This window comes from Seriola lalandi, unplaced genomic scaffold (assembly GCF_002814215.2).
Source record: "Seriola lalandi dorsalis isolate HSWRI2012SDOR001 ecotype SW California unplaced genomic scaffold, Sedor1 jcf7180002054903, whole genome shotgun sequence".
Classification (NCBI taxonomy): Eukaryota; Metazoa; Chordata; class Actinopteri; order Carangiformes; family Carangidae; genus Seriola; species Seriola lalandi.
In genome coordinates this window covers 10,836-29,562 of record NW_019525455.1, presented here as the reverse complement: position 1 = coordinate 29,562, position 18,727 = coordinate 10,836, and the positions used below count along the sequence as shown (strand labels likewise).

Genomic DNA, 18,727 nt, shown 5'->3' with positions numbered 1-18,727 from the left:
AACCCCCCCCCCCCCCAGACTCTGAAGTGAAGCTCACACCTCCGCCTCCTCCTGCTCCTGATCTGTTTTCCCGGTTATAAGATCGAGGTTTAGGGTAACACATAATTCCTGCCGAGGTCTGAAACTGAACCCCTGTGTTTGTTGTTCCAGTGAAGTCAGGTAGCCATGTCTCCCTTCTTCTCTTCTTCTCCTCTCAGTTTATTTGACAGCGCTGCCAGGACACATCCGGACAGAACCACCTCCACGTCCAGATCAACATCTACCTGCCTCCGTGTGACCACAGTCTGACTGAGACTCAAGGCTTTAGTTTTGTGGTTTTTAAAATTGTATTTCATCATTTCATAGTTGACTTTCTGCCTCATTTGTGTCTTTATTTTGTATAAATTCAACTAATTTATCAATGTTTTCTTATTTAAATCCTGTTAAACACGTTGTCTTTTATACAAATGAAGTTTCTTGTTAGTTTATTCAGCTCTGGGGCCAGACTGAAACGCTAGCTGCTACGTGCTAGCGGCTAACGACGGTCCAGATGTTCTCATGTTTCTGTTGCGGTCGGTCTGCGGCGACGTGCTGTATAAATAAAGTTTGACTGATTGAAGCTTGGCGATGGTCCACTTTGCAGGACTGCTCAGGTTTCAGCCCCCAGTCTAAAGTCTTCCTGGTCCGGGTGGTACGGGCCGTGTTTGTTTTTCATAGCGGATCCAGTAGCGGGAAAGCTGGCCGACCCCGGGATGAAGGACGTCGGCCATTGTGGGTCAGCGGGCGTAAACGCCGAAGTATCAATAACTTACAAGACGCGAGGAACCGAACCCTCAAGTGTTTGACCCTCTTTTCTTCTTTAACGTCTGTAGCTGCTTCCTGGATGAATATTTGACTTTTACACGTCTCGTGCTTCTGCATAAACACACACTTTGATTTCCTCCGCAAACTTTTAAAATCCAGGCGTCTGTTTTCATCAGTCCTCTCACTTCTGCCGCTTCATTTTGTGCCGGTCTTTCGTCATCGCTTCATTCTCAGGGTCGATATCCGTCTCAACGAGCTGAGGGACGCTGAGGGATTTCTTCTCCTCCGCTTGTTCATTAGTCTGTCACATTTACTCAACACAAACTAAAAACTGTATGAAACAGAAGAAGCTTTCGGACTGGTGGCTGGTGGTCTGTGTCTGCCTTCTTTCCGCTTTCCCTTCAACATAAAAAGATTATCCAAGTCCACTATGAGCCGTATAACGATCGTAATTTATTTCCATACATAAGTATTTATTTCATTGTTGCGATCATTCTGTACTTTTGACTGAACTGAGGTCTGAGGACGTTTCCTCGAGTTCTACATGATTTCTTATTCACCTTTCAAAGGATACTTGCGTATAAGATAATATAAGTGTTTTATGTCACAATTTTCAGAACAATCTCTTTTTTTATATGAGGCCTCTTTTTGTCGTAGATCGATGTGCAAAGAGAAATTCTTCAAATATCTTGTGAAAACAAATTTTTACTGATGTGGATGAATTGATTTGCTGCTTGAAACGGCTTCACCAAAGTGTATGGGTTCATAAAAATAGATCAATATATTAGTACTACGCTGTATTATCATTAATAGAAACATCCATGGACCTCAGAGTGCTCGGGTCTGTCTGAAGTTTCAGACGAAGCTCACTCCCTCTGGACTCGTTCAGCCTCAACCCGACCGCAGAGAACTAAGCCTTACTTCACATCTTTCTTTTAAAAGTTGCACTTGAACGCATCACCGAGGGCTGCAGCTGACGACCAGCTGTCCGCAAAAACACGCACACACATGTTCTCCGCCCGAATAATCCGAAATGACCCGACCGCAGTGTGTGTTCCTGATCCAGAGAACATCCCAGAACATCCCCGGCCTCTTCCAGCGCGACCCACATCAGTCATGTGACCAGAACGTACACTTTCATCGACGTCCCTGGCCGACGCAGCAACGCAACGCTACATGACATTGCTTTGTGCTGCAGAAGAAGAGGAGCCAGGGCTGTTACCACGGGATTCTGCCTTTGCTTTTGGATGAGGAAAAAACAATATGGCGGAAAACAAACAAACAACATTTGGACACACACGGTAAAAGCTTCAGGCCCAGTGATGTTCACCTGCAGTCTGTCTTCTCCTAAAACCACTCACCTCCCCTCTTCATGGAGTCCATTCTGTCTTCTTCACTTCCACTTTACTTTGAAAAATACTCACTACGGTTACAACAGTGATTTTCAAAATGAAGGGACCACACACACACACACACACACACACACACACACACACACACACGCACATTCAATAGTTGTGAAGCTATAAGAATCAATTAAATTCAAGTCAGTGACTTACTGAAGTCTGAACTCCCACATTAACTCAAGAGCAAAGTGTCATAGAAATGACATTTACAAACAAGCAAACTGCAGCAGGAACTTTTGTTTTGAAGGAAATATAATTGTGACTGGATTCAATTTTCTATCAACTTAACGAGGACATTTTTGTATTTGATGAGTTGCAAATACACTGACGCTAAAAAATGTTTCTCCGCCCAAAACATTTGATCTTGCAGAACAACATCCATCTGCTCAGAGACTCTGTTGAGACTCTCACGGCTCCTGGTTCAGGTCTGGGAGAGAGATCCTGGTTCTGGTTTAATCCAGAACAAGTTCGTGTGACTTCAGACACGACTTCTTCATTTAAACCTGAACCACCATCTTTCTCCAACCTTTCCCAAAGAGCTGCTGCTGTCTAAACACAGCGCTTCATTCGTTTTACTCATTTTAATTGGTTCAAGCATCGAGCTGTTTTAAATCTCCACTCCCTGAAAACTGTGGACGGAGACTGAGCAGACGGTTGGTGTTCACCTCTGCAGGATTATACAATACGGAGAGAATGATTTCTCTTCTTTAAGTGGGAGAGAGAGAGAGAGAGAGAGAGAGAGAGAGAGAGAGAGAGAAAACGGACGAGGAGAGGAATCGTCTGAGCGACAGAGAAGGATCACGTCTCTTTACATGTCAGCGAGTTCCTCCATTTCTCCCTCCACAGTCTCCAGCTCAGACAGCAGTGATATCACACACACACACACACACACACACACACACACACACACACACACACACACGCTAATCGTTGTAATTGTTTACGCTGAATCTTGGCCTCAGTTCATTCCCCTCTGTGCTGCGTCCAAGAGTTTCCGTGGGTATGTGTGTGTGTGTGTGTGTGTGTGTGTGTGTGTGTATGAAATGATTTTGACAGTAATTCCTTTTTCATTATGATAATTTATCTCCAGATATCTGGGATCCTCCCCGTGTCGAGACATCAACATCACTTTTCATATCCTCTTCACGTCTCCGCTCGACTCGAAGCTCTAAATCACAGTTAAAGAGTTTCCCTCTGAACCTTGACACAGAAAACTGCGGCCGCTTCATATATCAAGTTTCAGGATTTCAGAGACTTTTTAAAAACGTTGCAACCCTCTCCAGACGGATGGCTGAAATAACTCCAGCAGCGATTATTTCACCAGGCAGGTCACATTTATTTAGCCTTAATTAAAGCTGCCAGCCTGACTGATGTCAGGCGCCATGATGAGGCTCGTTGGCACTTTAACACAGAGACGCTCTGACTCTGAGGCCTGATGACCCGGGTCTGTTTGTCAGCTCGTGAGAAGATGTTTTTCTAATGTGAAGTGAACTGTTTACGTTCTTTTTTTTATATATAAACCTTAACTAGATTGTTTGAGCTTCCTTATCCCAAACAAAACCCTCAGCCTCGCCCTTATTTGGCTTTTAGTCGGATAAACTCTTGTCTTGTTTAGTTCATGCACTTGTTTAGGAATTCTTTTAAAATGTCATGTTTAATAACAAGTCAATTTTTAGACTTTTTTTTTTATTGTTTTTACGACATACAGAATAAAAAAAAAAAAATCCTACTCAATATTCCAGATGCAAGAAAAAGAAAATCTTAAAGCTGCACGAATCAATATCTTATATAAACGATGTGTGACGTAAAAGGAAACGAGCAGGTCGAGCAGGAGCTGGTGGAGACCAAACACAGAGCTAAAAGAGAGGGAATACAAGATGTTTTCGTTGTCTGCTGAATGTCTAACTGACTTTCCGAGGGTGATAATACGTCTGTGATCCGGGAGCAGGATCTGTAAGAGCTGCAGTGGATGCAGCGGATAAAACAGGAAGAAAAGGAAAAGCTGCGAGTGGGATTCAAAGAGCTGACATCAAGAATGTGTGTGACACGACATCTCAGCTGCTGAGACCAAAGCACACTGAGCTTCACATGGAGACCCAGAGATTCCTCTTCCATTGTATGAATATGTTCTCTGTTTTCTGTTTTCTGTTCCTTGTGGTTGTACGAGACGGAGACGAGGTCCAGCACAAAGCTGCAGTGTGGCCTCCGGCTCTGAATCACATCACACGGACGAGCGGCGCTTCATGTTCACATCCTCTACACATGAAGGACGAGCTTCCTGCTGTCGCATCACCGTCTTTAAAACCCGCGGCACAATATCATTTCTGTTTGTTTAAACTGATCTCAAACTCTAATTAGGACGGAGCTCGTCAGTCCGCTCAGACACTGCATCAAGCTCATCTTCTACAATCCTTTATTCTTCAGAAGATTTCACCTGCTGCAGTCGAAGAAACTGAATAATAATAATAATAATAATAATAATAATAATAATATTCAAGGTGTCCTTTCAGTCTGCTTCAAATTAAACTTCTGCTCCAGGAAGTTTGATCTCAAACACGTTTATTTATCTTCATTGGAAAAGAAAAGCCTCTGTTCATGGTTTCATCTTACAGGTTTCAAAGACAAGAGGAAAAAGACTTTTCTCTACTTTTGCCAGTTCTCTTGCTCCATCAAACACAGATTAAACAATAAAGGCCAAAATGAATAATATTGCGACAGTATTAAAACACTGCAGTCCTATTGCTTTTGATTTAATGGTGAACTCATAAATAAATCGAGCCTGCAACAAAACCATCAGAAATAATCCAACCGTCCTCAGATCAAACTGCTTTCCTCTTATACCTGACTTCATGAATTTGTATAATTATGCAGTAAAAATGCAAATATGGGTTTCCCTTATGTATTGACTAATAACCACCATCTCCTGTGACCTCCAGGCGTCCAGCTCCTACTCATATCTCTTCATCTCCAACACAATACAGTTTTGCTCATTTCCCAAACTTCAACAATAGTCTTCCTTCAGCCCATTGTGGCTGATTCATATCTAGACACTGTGAAGTATCTGTCCTCTGATTGGTCCCTGAGCTCACTCTCTCTTAGATTTCACCCACAAGATTAGACTGAACTTCGAGACTCTGACAGACACCAAAAAACCCCACACGGCTTTTATTTAATTTACTAAGACAGAGACTAAATTCAAACCTTGACCTTTGACCTGGTTGGGCCACAAAGAAAGACACACTAACATGAACCCTTCGCAGTCTGATTTACTGTCAGAGAACAAATCAATCGCTTCGCCTCCAAAACATCAACCTCTCCATGAAACTCAAACCACAAATCATCTTCAGCAGGAAAAAACTTGTTGTGACCAACGAGCTACAACTCATCATGAAACCATTAATCATGAAGGAAAGATGTTCCAGCCGCTCACAGCGAACCTTTGAATCCAGCGTATGAGTTTCTTTTTCCACGTGTCACTTTCTTTTTTAAATTAACATCCAGAAAAGTTGCCAAACCGTAAAGTTACAACTCGTCCGATCGTGAGGTAATTAAGTCGTCTAATATTTAATAAACTCGAGGTTAAAAGCGGAGATGCTGTGGCCTCGTATCAACACAAAGCGCCAGGAGGCCGTGACCCACATCAGAAGAGAAGATAAATCGCAGGCCGGGAGATAATCGATGAGTCAGAGCCTCAGAAAACAGAAACTCAGGAGATACAGAGGAACCGTGATTCATCTCAGCAGGATCAAACACAAAGACCAAACTTCCTTCTTTACTTCATAAACTGCGTCTTTAAACGTGAAGCGGGGCGCGGTAGCAGCATCCACACTTGTAATTAAGTAAAAACATGAAAGGATGCGAGTTTTACTTTATAAGGTGTTGCATGTGTGACAATGTGTTCCTCAGAATGGGGACCATGTTTCCCATAAAACCCCCGGTGCTTCCTTCCTGTCGCAGGGAAGATGTTGCCGCTCTCCTCCCTCCGACGTCGCTCTGTGTGTACATTTGTTTTTAATAAGCAGGAGGATGGAGGAAGGCCAGCGACTGTTACGGCTGATGCATCCTGATGAGGAACTCAGAGCAGCTGGAATCAATTCCTCATGTACAACAGTCCCACGGATGTCCTGCAACCACGGCGCAGAGTTATTTTATTTAAGTACAGTTATTAGTATTTTCCACTTTCTGCTACTTTATACTTCCACTCTTTGTTGGATATCTTTAATTACTAATTATTCTGTAGATTCCAGTTATTTAAAGGTGCTATATGTAAGTTTTTGCTATTGCTACATAGCTAACGCTATATATATATATATATATAAACATAAATATGTAAACAATTATCTGTATAAACAATGTAAATATAACTGAATATAACTAATTAACTAAATGAATTAACATCTAAACCTTACATTAGTGATGCTTTCCACCACTGGAGACAGCTGTTGGTGAGTAAAGGAATGAAGTCAGATGCTAGTTAACTATTTACATATTTATGTTTATACAATTATTATTTACATATTTATAAGTTCAAATATTTACCATGTGCATCTTTAAAAACAGTCACGGTAACCTCAGTCTAAGTCCTCCTCATCTCTGATTGGCTAGTTTAGCGACATGTGACTTAGAAACAGGAAGTGATGTTGCTGTGAAGCGGGGACGAGGTGAATCCGTCTCCATCTCGCTGTTTCTTTTATCGAAAGTGATCCATAATCACCGCGTGTCAAACTGTTAACGAGTTATTCTATCGCTTCTCTTCTTCCAATGAAGTTAGCATGCTAACCAGCTAGCCCCGGCCCGTTCCAGCCTGTCTCGCTCTACTCTCCGATAGCGACTCACTGTAGCCTCAGTCTGATCTGGAGACGTAGCCTCGGATACAGTAATATAAATTATTCAGAGATGGATTATTCTGCTTCTCTTTTGCAACCCAGTAATATTTGCTAATAATTTATTTTTGCTTACGTAAAAAGGCCCGAGCACTTCAAGATTACACCTCATGCTTCCCGAGCTGCTGCTGGACTCTGACAACTGATAATTTTGTCAGTAAACTAATGCAACACTGCTCTGGATATTAAAAAACCAGCGCATCAATAATTCTTGTGTGTTATTGTTATGAAAGCAGATGCAGAAGAGAAATGTTTCTGATGTCTTCCGCTGTCACGCTGAGCGAACGCTGAGGGAGATTTGTGGGAACAAAGTGATTCAGCTCGGAGCTTTAAGAGCGAGAGCTGGTAGAAATACTTTACCTTCCACAGCAGGTGACATTAATCACATATATTGCCCGTGTGCTTTAGATAAACTGCAGGCTGCACTCTGAGAAAAATGCTGTTCAGAAAAATGTACATACAAGGAAAAGAGGAGAGGAAGGAAAACAGAAGGAGGAGAACATCGTGTATTAAGGAGGAGAGCGACTTATCGAAAGACTGTGTTTTTAAATCTCCTCTCGTCCCAACAACGGAAACTTTCTGAGGCAAAGATTCACACAATTTACTCAGAATTCACTCAGAAATATGGACGACAGATTTGGTGAATTTAGCTTCCAGTATTAAAACATCTTTTCCACAATAAAAAACCAGATCACAGCCACATTTCTATCATTCCTCCTCTGAAGGAAAGACGAACGCAGGCCTGGGACTGTGTGTGTGTGTGTGTGTGTGTGTGTGTTTGTGTGTGTTTTTTTTTAAAGGAGAAATGAGGACAGATTTTTTTACTGGTCCTCGGGGACTTCCTGTCTCTTGCCACAGGGCCACACTGGAATAATCCTCTTTTTTCTTTCCTTTCTCACAAGAAGCAGCGGAGAGGTTGATGAACCTCATTAACTGACATCACTGCAGGAATGTGGCCTGGACGTTGGACGCGTCCGCGGCTCGTACTGATCCGTTAACTCCTGGTTACTGGCTCAGTGTTGTGACGGATCGCAGGTGATGTCACAGGCTCCGTTTCCCTTTATTGACTTGCTGAGAGTTAGATAAGAAAATTAATATCAACTTCATCTCTGTGTGTTCAGCACGTAAACTTGTCCATGGTATATGAGATTGCTCCGATAAAACGGGGGGAAAAAAAGGAGCTTGTTTCACATGTTGCATCTTATTTACTGGGAAGTTTGACGTTAAGAATCATGCAAGAACAAAGAACTAGATCTCTTTCTGTGGGGCTTCGCTCATGTGAGTGTTTCACATGTGAGTAAATCACTGATTTCAGCCTCATGAATGACACCTGACGCTTGTGACATTAGATCTGACGGATTAAAACAATAGCTGTTCTGCTTCAGTTTGCGTGTTTGTTTTTTATTCTGGAAATAATTAGCAAATAGGAGAAAAAGACTTCAGGTCCTGCTTTTTGCTTTTGTTTTGTTCAAGAGTAAATTCTGAGTAAGTGGAAATTGGTGCCACGTGCATCAAACAACTTGTAAATGTGGAGTTGTTAAAATGCACCTTTCATGCAGCTATTGGCCGTTTGCTTAAACTATCTATGCTAAAGTTCATGTCATTTTATGTTCTTGCTGCTGTAAACAAAGAGATTTGGACTTGGTTTCAGTTGTGACTGATGATTTTTAATTATACGTCTATTAATTATCTGTTTCTATGAGTCAGAGTCAGAGTCTCTAGAAACCATATCGTTTTTCATGGCCCGAAGCTCATGTCTAATATCATCAAGAGACTGCTGCAACATTCCATGTTTTGCAAGAATAAAGTTCTAACTGTGCAACATGAGCTTTTACACACACACACACACACACACACACACACACACACACACACACACACACACACACACACACACACAGACAAAGACACTCTCGCATTACATACTTTGAAGGAGGTTGAAGTGTTACAGAGTGTTTGGTAAACACCAGCAGTGAAACAGTGAGGTGTCAAGGTAAGTCAAGCAGAACAGAGTGTGTGTGTGTGTGTGTGTGTGTGTGTGTGTGCCCCTCCCCTCCCTGTTCCCGCTGAACTCACAGACGAGCATCAGAAAAGTGAAAAAAAACTGAGACTTCTGACCCCAAAACCAAAACCGACAGTGTGAGAACCACAACGTATAAAAACCTCCCTTCAGGTAATCATGGGAAAGCGTGTGTCTGCGTGTGTGTGCGTGTGTGTGTGTCTGCGTGTGTGTGTGTGTGTGTGTGTGTGTGTGTGTGTGTGTGTGTGATGTAAGCCCTGCTATCAGCACATGTAGCTCATCTAACTACAAGCTTTAATCTGCTGTTATCTGTAACCACCGTCTCTTATCTGGTAACGAGTTAAAGATCGAGGGCGTCTGTCAGCTGCCCACTGTGCGACGTTAACCAGTGCCAGTGTGTGTGTGTGTGTGTGTGTGTGTGTGTCTCTGTGTGTGTGTGTCTCTGTGTCTGTGTCTGTGTGTGTGTGCACATCCCCCTCACTCTCTCTCTCTCTCTCTCTCTCTCTCCATCTGGTGTTTAACACTCACAGAACAAACCACATAATCAACAATTACAATAAAAATAATGAATAAAATATTCACACGAACGACATGAACAAATAAAGGGTGGACACACTCCTGGGATCTTTCATATAAAGTTCATTTCTTGTGTTTTACTTCATAAATGAGTAAATTAACTTAATAAATTCAACCATATTCAAACATATAATCATGATTTCAAGACTTTGTCGCAAATGTTTCACAATAAAAGCCCTGTTAAGAAATGAGGGGTTTCTTTCGGCTAGGGGGGCTTTTAATTTGAAATGATAACAGGAAGTGTTGAGTTTGTATTAACAGTGTAATGTAATAACTTTAACATAGTAAACGAGGGGAGATCAACACGAGGCTTTTCACCAAAATATGATTCAAACAAACAGAGGGAATTAGAAATAAAGGCCTGTTACCTTCTGCACACACACACACACACACACACACACACACACACACACACACACACACACACACACAGTTGTATTTAACAGCAGTCCACCCTCTCTGACCTCCTCTCTATTCCTTCACTGCTCTGTTTCGTCTCAGGTGGTTGACAGGTTCATTAACCTCAGGAAACTCTTCAACCCACGTGTCATCCCTCCTCCTCTCCCTCCCTCCCTCCCTCCCTCCCTCACCCCTTCCTTCCTTCCTTCCTTACTTCCTTGTGGCCAGCTCTTCTTTCCTTCACCTTACCCTTCAAAAACCCACTGTCTCCTCCTCTCTCGCCTCCTTTCCTCCCTCCTCACATCTTTTCCTCCCTTTCTTTCTTTTCTGTTTTGCTTTTTGTCATCTCTCCCCTCGTCTGCTCCTAAATCTACTCGCTATAATCACAGCGGGGTCAAAGGTCAGGGTTCAACGCATGACACCACACGGTACGGGCGACGCTTCCTGGGAGGCTGAAAACACACACACATTCGCGCGCACACACACACACACACACACACACACACAGGTCACGTTACAGTAAGTATGTGACCTTTCTCCATTTTTCGTTCTCTTTTCGTTTCTCTCTCTCTCTCTCTCACAGACACACAGACACACACACACACACACACACACACACACACACACACACACACACACACAGACCACCTTGACTTAGTTTGTGGTTTTGTAGTTGTCAGTGCGAGTGAATGAAATCAGTTTTGACAGATTCCCTGCAGCAACACATGAAATGTTTATTGAATAATGAGAAGAAGGACAAATATGGCGACAACACACCTTGGAATGAACTGCATGTGTGCTGCAGATGTGTGTGTGTGTGTGTGTGTGTGTGTGTGTGTGTGTGTGTAGGCAGCTGTCAAAATGATAATTGGATGTTTGTACGTACACCGATACCAGGTCATGTTTTTATATCTGTCTGAGTGACCAGCTATCAAAATAATGGCTGTGTGTGTGTGTGTGTGTGTGTGTGTGTGTGTGTGTGTGTGTGGTGTGTGTGTGTATGTGTGTTTGTGTGTGTGTGACACTGAGATAACACACAGTTTGGGTTCTATACTGTCACAACTATCACTTTGCGCCCTTTTAGGTGTGTGTACGTGTGTGTGTGTGTGTGTGTGTGTGTGTGTGTGTGTGTGTGTGTGTGTGTGTGTGTGTGTGTGTTTTAGAAATTTCCCATCCCACAGTTCCACATGAGGTCAGTGTGTTTTTGTTGGATTTTTTCCATGTGAGCGTCAAAAACCAACAGCAGGACGAACTCATGTCAGAGAAGTCGAATTTGCTCTAAACCAACACAGTCATGTCACAGGAACAATAAACCAGTCACACACACACACACACACACACACACACACACACACACACACACACACAGTCATTCATATACATTTGACTTCAGGAAACATCGTCTAAATACACAACACTCTCGCGTCCATCCTGGAGTCAGACTGAGAGAAAAACCATTCTCAACCTGAAATGCTGCTTGGCGTTGGTTTAACTCGCCTTGAGCACCGGGCGGGTGGAGCTCTGACACACAGCACACAAGGTTTCCCAACTGCTGGAAAGTATCCGCCAGGTGATATTCATCTAAACTGGTCTGATTCAAACTCCTGCAGCACGACAATATCCGACACACACCACATACATTTATATTTACACCACAGCTCAGCTGATGTCGAACCAAAGCTTTCACGCTATTCAACCACAGACTGTAAATAAAGATGGCCGCAGCCTCCGTGATGTCACCCACAGGTTTCTGAAGAGCGGTTTTGAAGCTCAGAGTGAGCTGCTCCACCGCCGCCATCTTGGCTGTGTCTGACTCCGCCCCCTAACTCCCAAAAATGGGCAAAGAGGAGGAGCCGCGACTTCTGTGCAAGCATACGCTCACCCATCTGTCACTCAAAGAGGCCACGCCCTCAATTCTCCATAACTTTAATCCTTAATAAAATGTAAACAGTTTATTTCTGTTTTAAAGTCGGACATTTTAACATTGGAGTCTATGGGGATTGACTCACTGTTGGAGTTGGACTCTAGTGGTCGTTAGAGGAACTGCAGCTTTTAACACTTCCATGTTAAGCTTCATTTTTTTCCGCCCTGGGAGGTTTCCGCTTGCATTCAACTTATCTAGAGCGCCAGTAAAAAGCAGGAAATGCAGTGAACAAACTCCAGGGGGGACCTTTAACAGGGCTGTGTGTTTGGATGGAACTGAATATGAACAGTAACAGTGCAGAAAAAAAACAAAAAGTCACAGATCAGTGTGTGTGTGTGTGATTTTAAAATCCTCCGGCCTCTCCTATCTCGTCCCAGTGGAAGTTAAAATCAGCTGTTGCAGGGTTTTTAAGTCACTAATGTAATTTCAGGTAGGGCAAAAATTCACAGATGCTACCAAAATCTACAACAGCAGGAAATCGAATGAGTGCGTATTGTGAGAGAAGCAGATGTGCAGGTGGAAGTGCAGGTCCTGAGACACAGATTAGGAAAATAAAAGTTTGGACAAACTACATCTGTCAGGACATTTGCCTTATTTGATTTGGCAGCTTTACGACTCAACCGAGGGCAAAGAGTCTGTCAGCACCACAGTGAAGTTTCAGGGCTGTAGTTTCATCTGGATCAAAGGATGCTGGGAAATGTATTTCCATTATTTCAGGCCTGAGATCTACATTAAACCAGATGCAAGTGCACCTGCATGTTTCCCTGAGTGATCATGTTCATATTCGTGATTTTAATATGCGAGGTTGACACACAGAACAGAGAGAGAGAGAGAGAGAGAGAGTGTGTGTGTGTGTGTGTGTGTGTGTGTGTGTGTGTGTGTGAGAAAGCCAAAACCAGCATGTATCAACGTGTGTGTGAGACCAAGGCAGGGCCGATGAATGTTTGGCAGTGTGTTCTCCAGAAGCCAGAAGATAATAGAGAGCAGACTGTATACACACACACACACACACACACACACACACACACACACACACACACACACACACACACACACAAACACAAACACTTTCAAACAGATCCCTCCATCTTTTTTCTTGCTCTCTGATTTGTCGGTTTACTTTTGGCCAATGAAGTGTGCAAACATACAGTACACACCTACACCTACACCTACACTTACACACACACACACACACACACACACACACACACACACACACACACCCCTGGTCAGGTTAAAGGCTAACAGAGTGTGTCTCCCTGCAGGATGAGGGTTGGTCTCTCTGGATTCCTGCTCAGGTCACACAGTGGGTCAGCAGTGACGCACACTCTCTCTTTCTGTGTGTGTGTGTGTGTGTGTGTGTGTGTGTGTGTGTGTTCACTGGCCCTGAAGCTCCTGTCTGAGTATCTGCCTTATAAAATATTAACAGTCTCTTTACTGTTGATCCTGCAGCTACAAACGCAGCAAGAGAACCTCGTCTGACTTCATTAACTGGAGTTCACGGCTTCACTTTACTGCCACGGAAAACCACTGTGCTGCTACTGTTAGACACACACACACACACACGCACACCCGCACACGCACACGCACACACGCACACGCACACACACACTTGGATACAGAAGTTGAGATTTCCTCCAGAATGAGACACTAAGTATTTATGGAAAATGAGGGAAAAAAGAAGTCACCTGCTCTGGAGGTAAAACAAACACCGGTACAAAACTATAAATCAATACAATTGTCACATGATCTGTTGTTAATATAATACAACTATATTTGTTGGAGCTGCTTTGAGCACATAACTTCTCTGCTGCCACTCGGAGCGGCCAGGGGATGATGTTTTCCAGAATTTCATATTGGAAAAAAACTCTTCAGCTGGAGTCAGTTACAGAATCCGCTGAATGACCTGAGGCTGGAAATACAGTTGTTAAAGCAAAGGTCTGCTCCTGCGACAAGGTTGAACTAAAAGGTAGTTTTTACTCAGAGCTCTCAACCAAAACTCACTGTTTTCATCAGCAACATGTGCATCATTTTTAAAGTTCATATCCAGAACATTTTTTCCAACACAAAAAGCGAAAAACTGGGTCTGAAGCTCATCTCCTCTTACTTCCTGGATCAGGCCTTTAGCCCCTCCCACCACCTGCTGGCTCCAGGTGGACAGGTGAAAGAGCAGAGAGTAGGGAAATGGTCAGAGGAGGAAACATCAGAGAGACTCAGCCACATGTTTGAGTCTCAGTCAGACCCAGACTCAGAGGAGGAGTCTGAGACCAGAACCAGAGACTAGCAGACGGGTCAGAACTGCTAGCGTGGTTAGCATCTTTTATTTGTTTACACTGTTTGTTAGCTTGTATCTGGCAGTGGCTGACACAGTGTTAGCCGTTGTGCTAATGCTAACTCTAGCTCTCTGTACTGACAAGGTTTCAGGTTTATTTAGCCCCGCCCCCTCGTCCCCACAAGCTGACAGGATTGGTTCCTGAGGTTTGTGACGTATGAAACCCTGAATCTGTGTTTATGAGACTGTGATTGGGTCACTGCAGCTCAAGGGGGAATTGTATTATATAAAAACATCATATGGTTAAAAACTTAACAGAAGTCATGAATAAACTTCCATTGATGAATTTATTCTTCTTAAATTGCAGTTATTTGCAGGATGATTCCCTTCATCTCACAGAAAGATCTATATTTCCTTGTGCTTTGCATCACATCATCTTCATATCTCTTAATTAAAAACACATTTTCTTCCCTCCATTGTGTCTGCAACATTCACGCCGTGTTTAAACTGTATCCGACTGCCATAATCCTGTCACGTCATCAGCTGCTACTCCCAAAGCCTCCGCCTTTAACTGTGACATAAAACCCGCTTCACTGATTCCATTCATCCGTCCATGTATTCATCCATTCAGTCGGTCAGAGGACTGCTCACTCGACAAACATCTCACTAACAGACCCACAATGAAACCAGCCTGCCCGAACTAATTGCTGCTGGGTAGGAAACTGTTGTTGGCTTTACTGGTGTTGACTGTTGCCAAGAGAGAAGCAAGCATTCGGAAAAAAAAAAAAAGTGCGTTAATGTGACTGGAAGTGGGCAAATGACTTCACTGGTGATTTTAAGTGTGTGTGAAGTGCTCTGCTCTTATTGTAAAGAGCCAAGTTTATTTTTATTTTAGACAGTGCTGTGTTTTGTCTGAAATTAGAAAATAAAGTGTTTATGAGGCAGAATAAAAGTCAATTAGAAGCAATGGTCCAAATTTTCTTTGTCCCACTTTCACGCGAAGTGTGATAGAGGTATTATAACGGGACAGTTTTACACAGTTTTTGAATGTTTGGACTTTGATCTGTGTTTTTATTATTTTGGTTCTGTACTCTCGCACATTTGATTTACATTTGATGCTAATTGGAAATCAATATCATGATTATTTCAAGCCTGCTCCATATTTTCTTCTTCTTCTGTGTTTTATTTTGAAGTGTTGATTAACCAAATCCTGTAAGGTTTGGATGGTGGGTCCAGGTGGGCGGGGCTTGGTGACTGCTTTGTTGTGACATCACAAAGTTCCAGAAGTCCTGACGGCTGGTTTTAAGGCTCAGTTTCTGAATACAGGCTGTGTGCATTTCTCTGTGGACTGAAGCTTTGATACTTTCACAGTATTAATATAGAAGCTAGACCTGATCTATTATCAAACTAAACTACATAACTTTAAATCCTTACATTCATGATGAGAGTTTAAATTATTTTTGCTTCCTGTAATTGAGGCTGTTTTTAAACCTTCACTGGCCGCTCGTCAACACAGCATCACCTCTGTGTTGTCAATCTATTAATCTCACATTTTACTCCTTCCTGCTGCTCCACAGCTTCACTGTAGAAGAATGTGATGTGGAGATTAATCAAGATGAAAGGGAACACCATGTTCTCTGAACCTCTGGAAACTGGAGTGAAAAAGTAATTTTCCTTCATATTGGAAGACATCGCCACGGTTACAACATCCTACCGGATCACTCTGAACACTGTGTCGAGGAGACATTACTTCACTGATCTTTATGATACCGTCATAAAGTTCACTCCACATAATACGTCCGCTGAGAAAATGACTTTATCGCTTTTAACTGGACACAGACTTTCCTACGATCAGACATCACAACGGCAGGGAAATAATCCAACACTTCACTTTCATCAGTCCAGATTAGACTGGGAGGAGTTGTTTGTTGAAGTGTCACGAGTCGTGCTGTTAACTGATCGGCACTGAACCTATCAGGAAGGAGAGGAGGTAAAAATATAAAAGACACATGGTCGACGGATGGACCAGTTAAGGGCTTAGATTTTCCCCTTTAATCAGCCAAAATAAAAGCACATGAAGCCGAGCGCAAACAGCTTGTAAAGATCCACAATCCACTGACCAAAATTGATCTTAAACGCTCCTCCAATCACTCTGAATGTGTTTACCCACGAGCTCAGAGGGAAGCTGTGACGAATGACATCCATGATTAATGCAGCTGTTTAAATGGAGCGTTTGAATGGTTGAAGTTATAGGCAATAAAAAAATACATTATCTGTTCAAAGAAAAATGTAACTAAATCTGGCGTTGGTCTGTTCGGTGGTTTAGTTTCAACCTCAGAAGAATTCACTTCTAAACTGAGCAGAGTCAACATTTGGTTTCTATTGACTGCGATTCTATTAATAAGGTCTGTTTTGTCTGTGGGGTAACACAGTGCAAAGCTTAAATTAAACTATTTGTGCAAGTTATCTTCTCACAGTTCATTTATAAAACCTCAGATTGTCAAACAATCTCCACATGCCCCTCTCGATGTGAAGTCAATCCCAAACACAGTGGACACTGTGTTTGAAGACGGTGCAGAAATACTGGGAAAAAAATCATTTTAAAATCCTTTAAAAAAGTTTCATCTACTTCTTCTCCATCATTGAAACATGCAGCATTTATCCATACGTAAAGATTCTCTATTTCAAAAGTTTGACTTTTAAGTTTCTTAAGTTGCACATTGGCCCATCGTTATGCTAATGAGCTGTGACGCGGCAACCAATCAGAATGTACATGTGCTCCGCTCTGCAGAACACGACGTGTAAACTTTTGTTCCCATCAAACATTTGTTTCCAGGCACATTGGAGGAGAAGGTGATAATTGCGTTGGCGGGTGTCCCCGTCCTTTACGACGGGACTTAAATAGCACAAAGATGCCGGATGGCGTGTGTTTGCTTTGCAGGCCCTTTAAATAAAGTTTACAAGACCAAGCATTCAGAACAAACTTGCTAGCTGTGTATTTCATCTACGTCAGAGCGACTGCGGACTTCAACAGTGTCCTTGGCTGGACAGCCGGGGCGAATTCTTTCACTCTCACTGTTTTCAGTCTGAAAATACAGTCAAGCTCAAGTGTCCAACTGGAGGAACAATGAAAAACATATTTGTAAGCGGGAAGGGACTTAAAATACTCAGATATTTGGTCCGTTTCCTACCTGAGTGGGAGAGCTGCAGCCGTGGCCCGGTCTGGCTCCAGGCTTTGGCATCCTGAGCGGTGATGGCGTCTGCAGGCTGCAGCCACAGCAGCGGGAGGAGACACAGCATCAGTGTCTGAGGAGACTCCACTCCTCTGGTCCTGACTCCTCCTGCCGTCATCTCTGATTGATCTTCACTGACGTGTGGAGAGAAAGAGGGGAAGAAGGACGAACCAGCCGGTCACATCACAGTGTGGCTGACTGGAGGGGAAAAAGAGAAACAAGGGAGACGGAGCTGGTGTTAGCATTTAGCTCATAGCACCACAAAGTACACTCTCACACAGCTGCTTCCATGGCGGAGTCAACAAACTTAATGCTTAGACATGATCCTTATCAGTTTTAGACATTGTGACCTGCTAATAATGATTATGACTCCTATTCATATTCTCTCCTCTGGGGATGATGGATTTTATATAAAATGTTTTCCACTACTTATAATATTTCACAATGATGTATCAAGTAGCCGATCTGTAAAAGGCCAGATCAGTTAAAACTCAGTAAAAGTCGATCAGTGTCTGAAATGCAGCAGTAGTCAGATGTCCCAGATTCCAGTGAATAAAGTCAACAGTAAAATATAAAGATGAGCTATTGCTGGAATTTCAGATGTTTGAAAGAGACTTGACGTTTACCACCGACTCTGTTTAATGAGAAAACACTGGCTGGAGTTCTCCTGGCACGCTACAACAACCAGACATCCAGAGGTCTCATTTATGAATCATGCGCTGTACGTGCACGCGCATACACTCAAAAAAAAAAAATATTGAGACAGACAGAACCAGAGAGAGAGAGAGCTCGGGCCAGGACATAAATAACGAGTCAGAGTATTTGGTGATTTAAAAAAGACGGCGTGGGCATTTCCTGTGTGTTTGCAGAGAGAATTTAAACTGTTTAAAAGCCAAGAACAAAAACAGAAAGTGAAGCTTTACCTTGCATCATATGAACTAAATAAAAAATAAAAGATTGTGTGGTAATCAAACACCTGAATAAAACTAAAACAACGTGACAAATCTGACACTCACAGATAATTCAATTCAAATTCCAACTGGGACCAATATGTTGTAGGATTTATGGCTATGTCCCAGTATGAAGTCTAATTCAATTCACTGCACATTTACAAAACAAACAAACCACAGAACATTGTTTTCCTTTTATTTTCTCTACTCATTCCCATATTCCCTCTGAACTTTGCTTGTGTCCTTAGCAAGCCGGCGGACACCTGAATAAATCTCTGGCA

General features: G+C 42.7%; 1 protein-coding gene across 1 annotated transcript in view; it reads right to left on the bottom strand.

Moving 5' to 3' along the window:
* LOC111672864 (semaphorin-3D) overlaps positions 1-17,690 on the bottom strand; it is a 50,308-nt gene extending 32,618 nt beyond the window's left edge. Inside the window, exon 1 of the mRNA XM_023430438.2 lies at positions 17,455-17,690. Within this exon, the coding sequence (XP_023286206.1) occupies positions 17,455-17,614 (160 nt within the window). The 5' untranslated portion in view covers positions 17,615-17,690. The remainder of the gene's footprint in view (positions 1-17,454) is intronic.
* Positions 17,691-18,727: the final 1,037 nt, after the last annotated feature.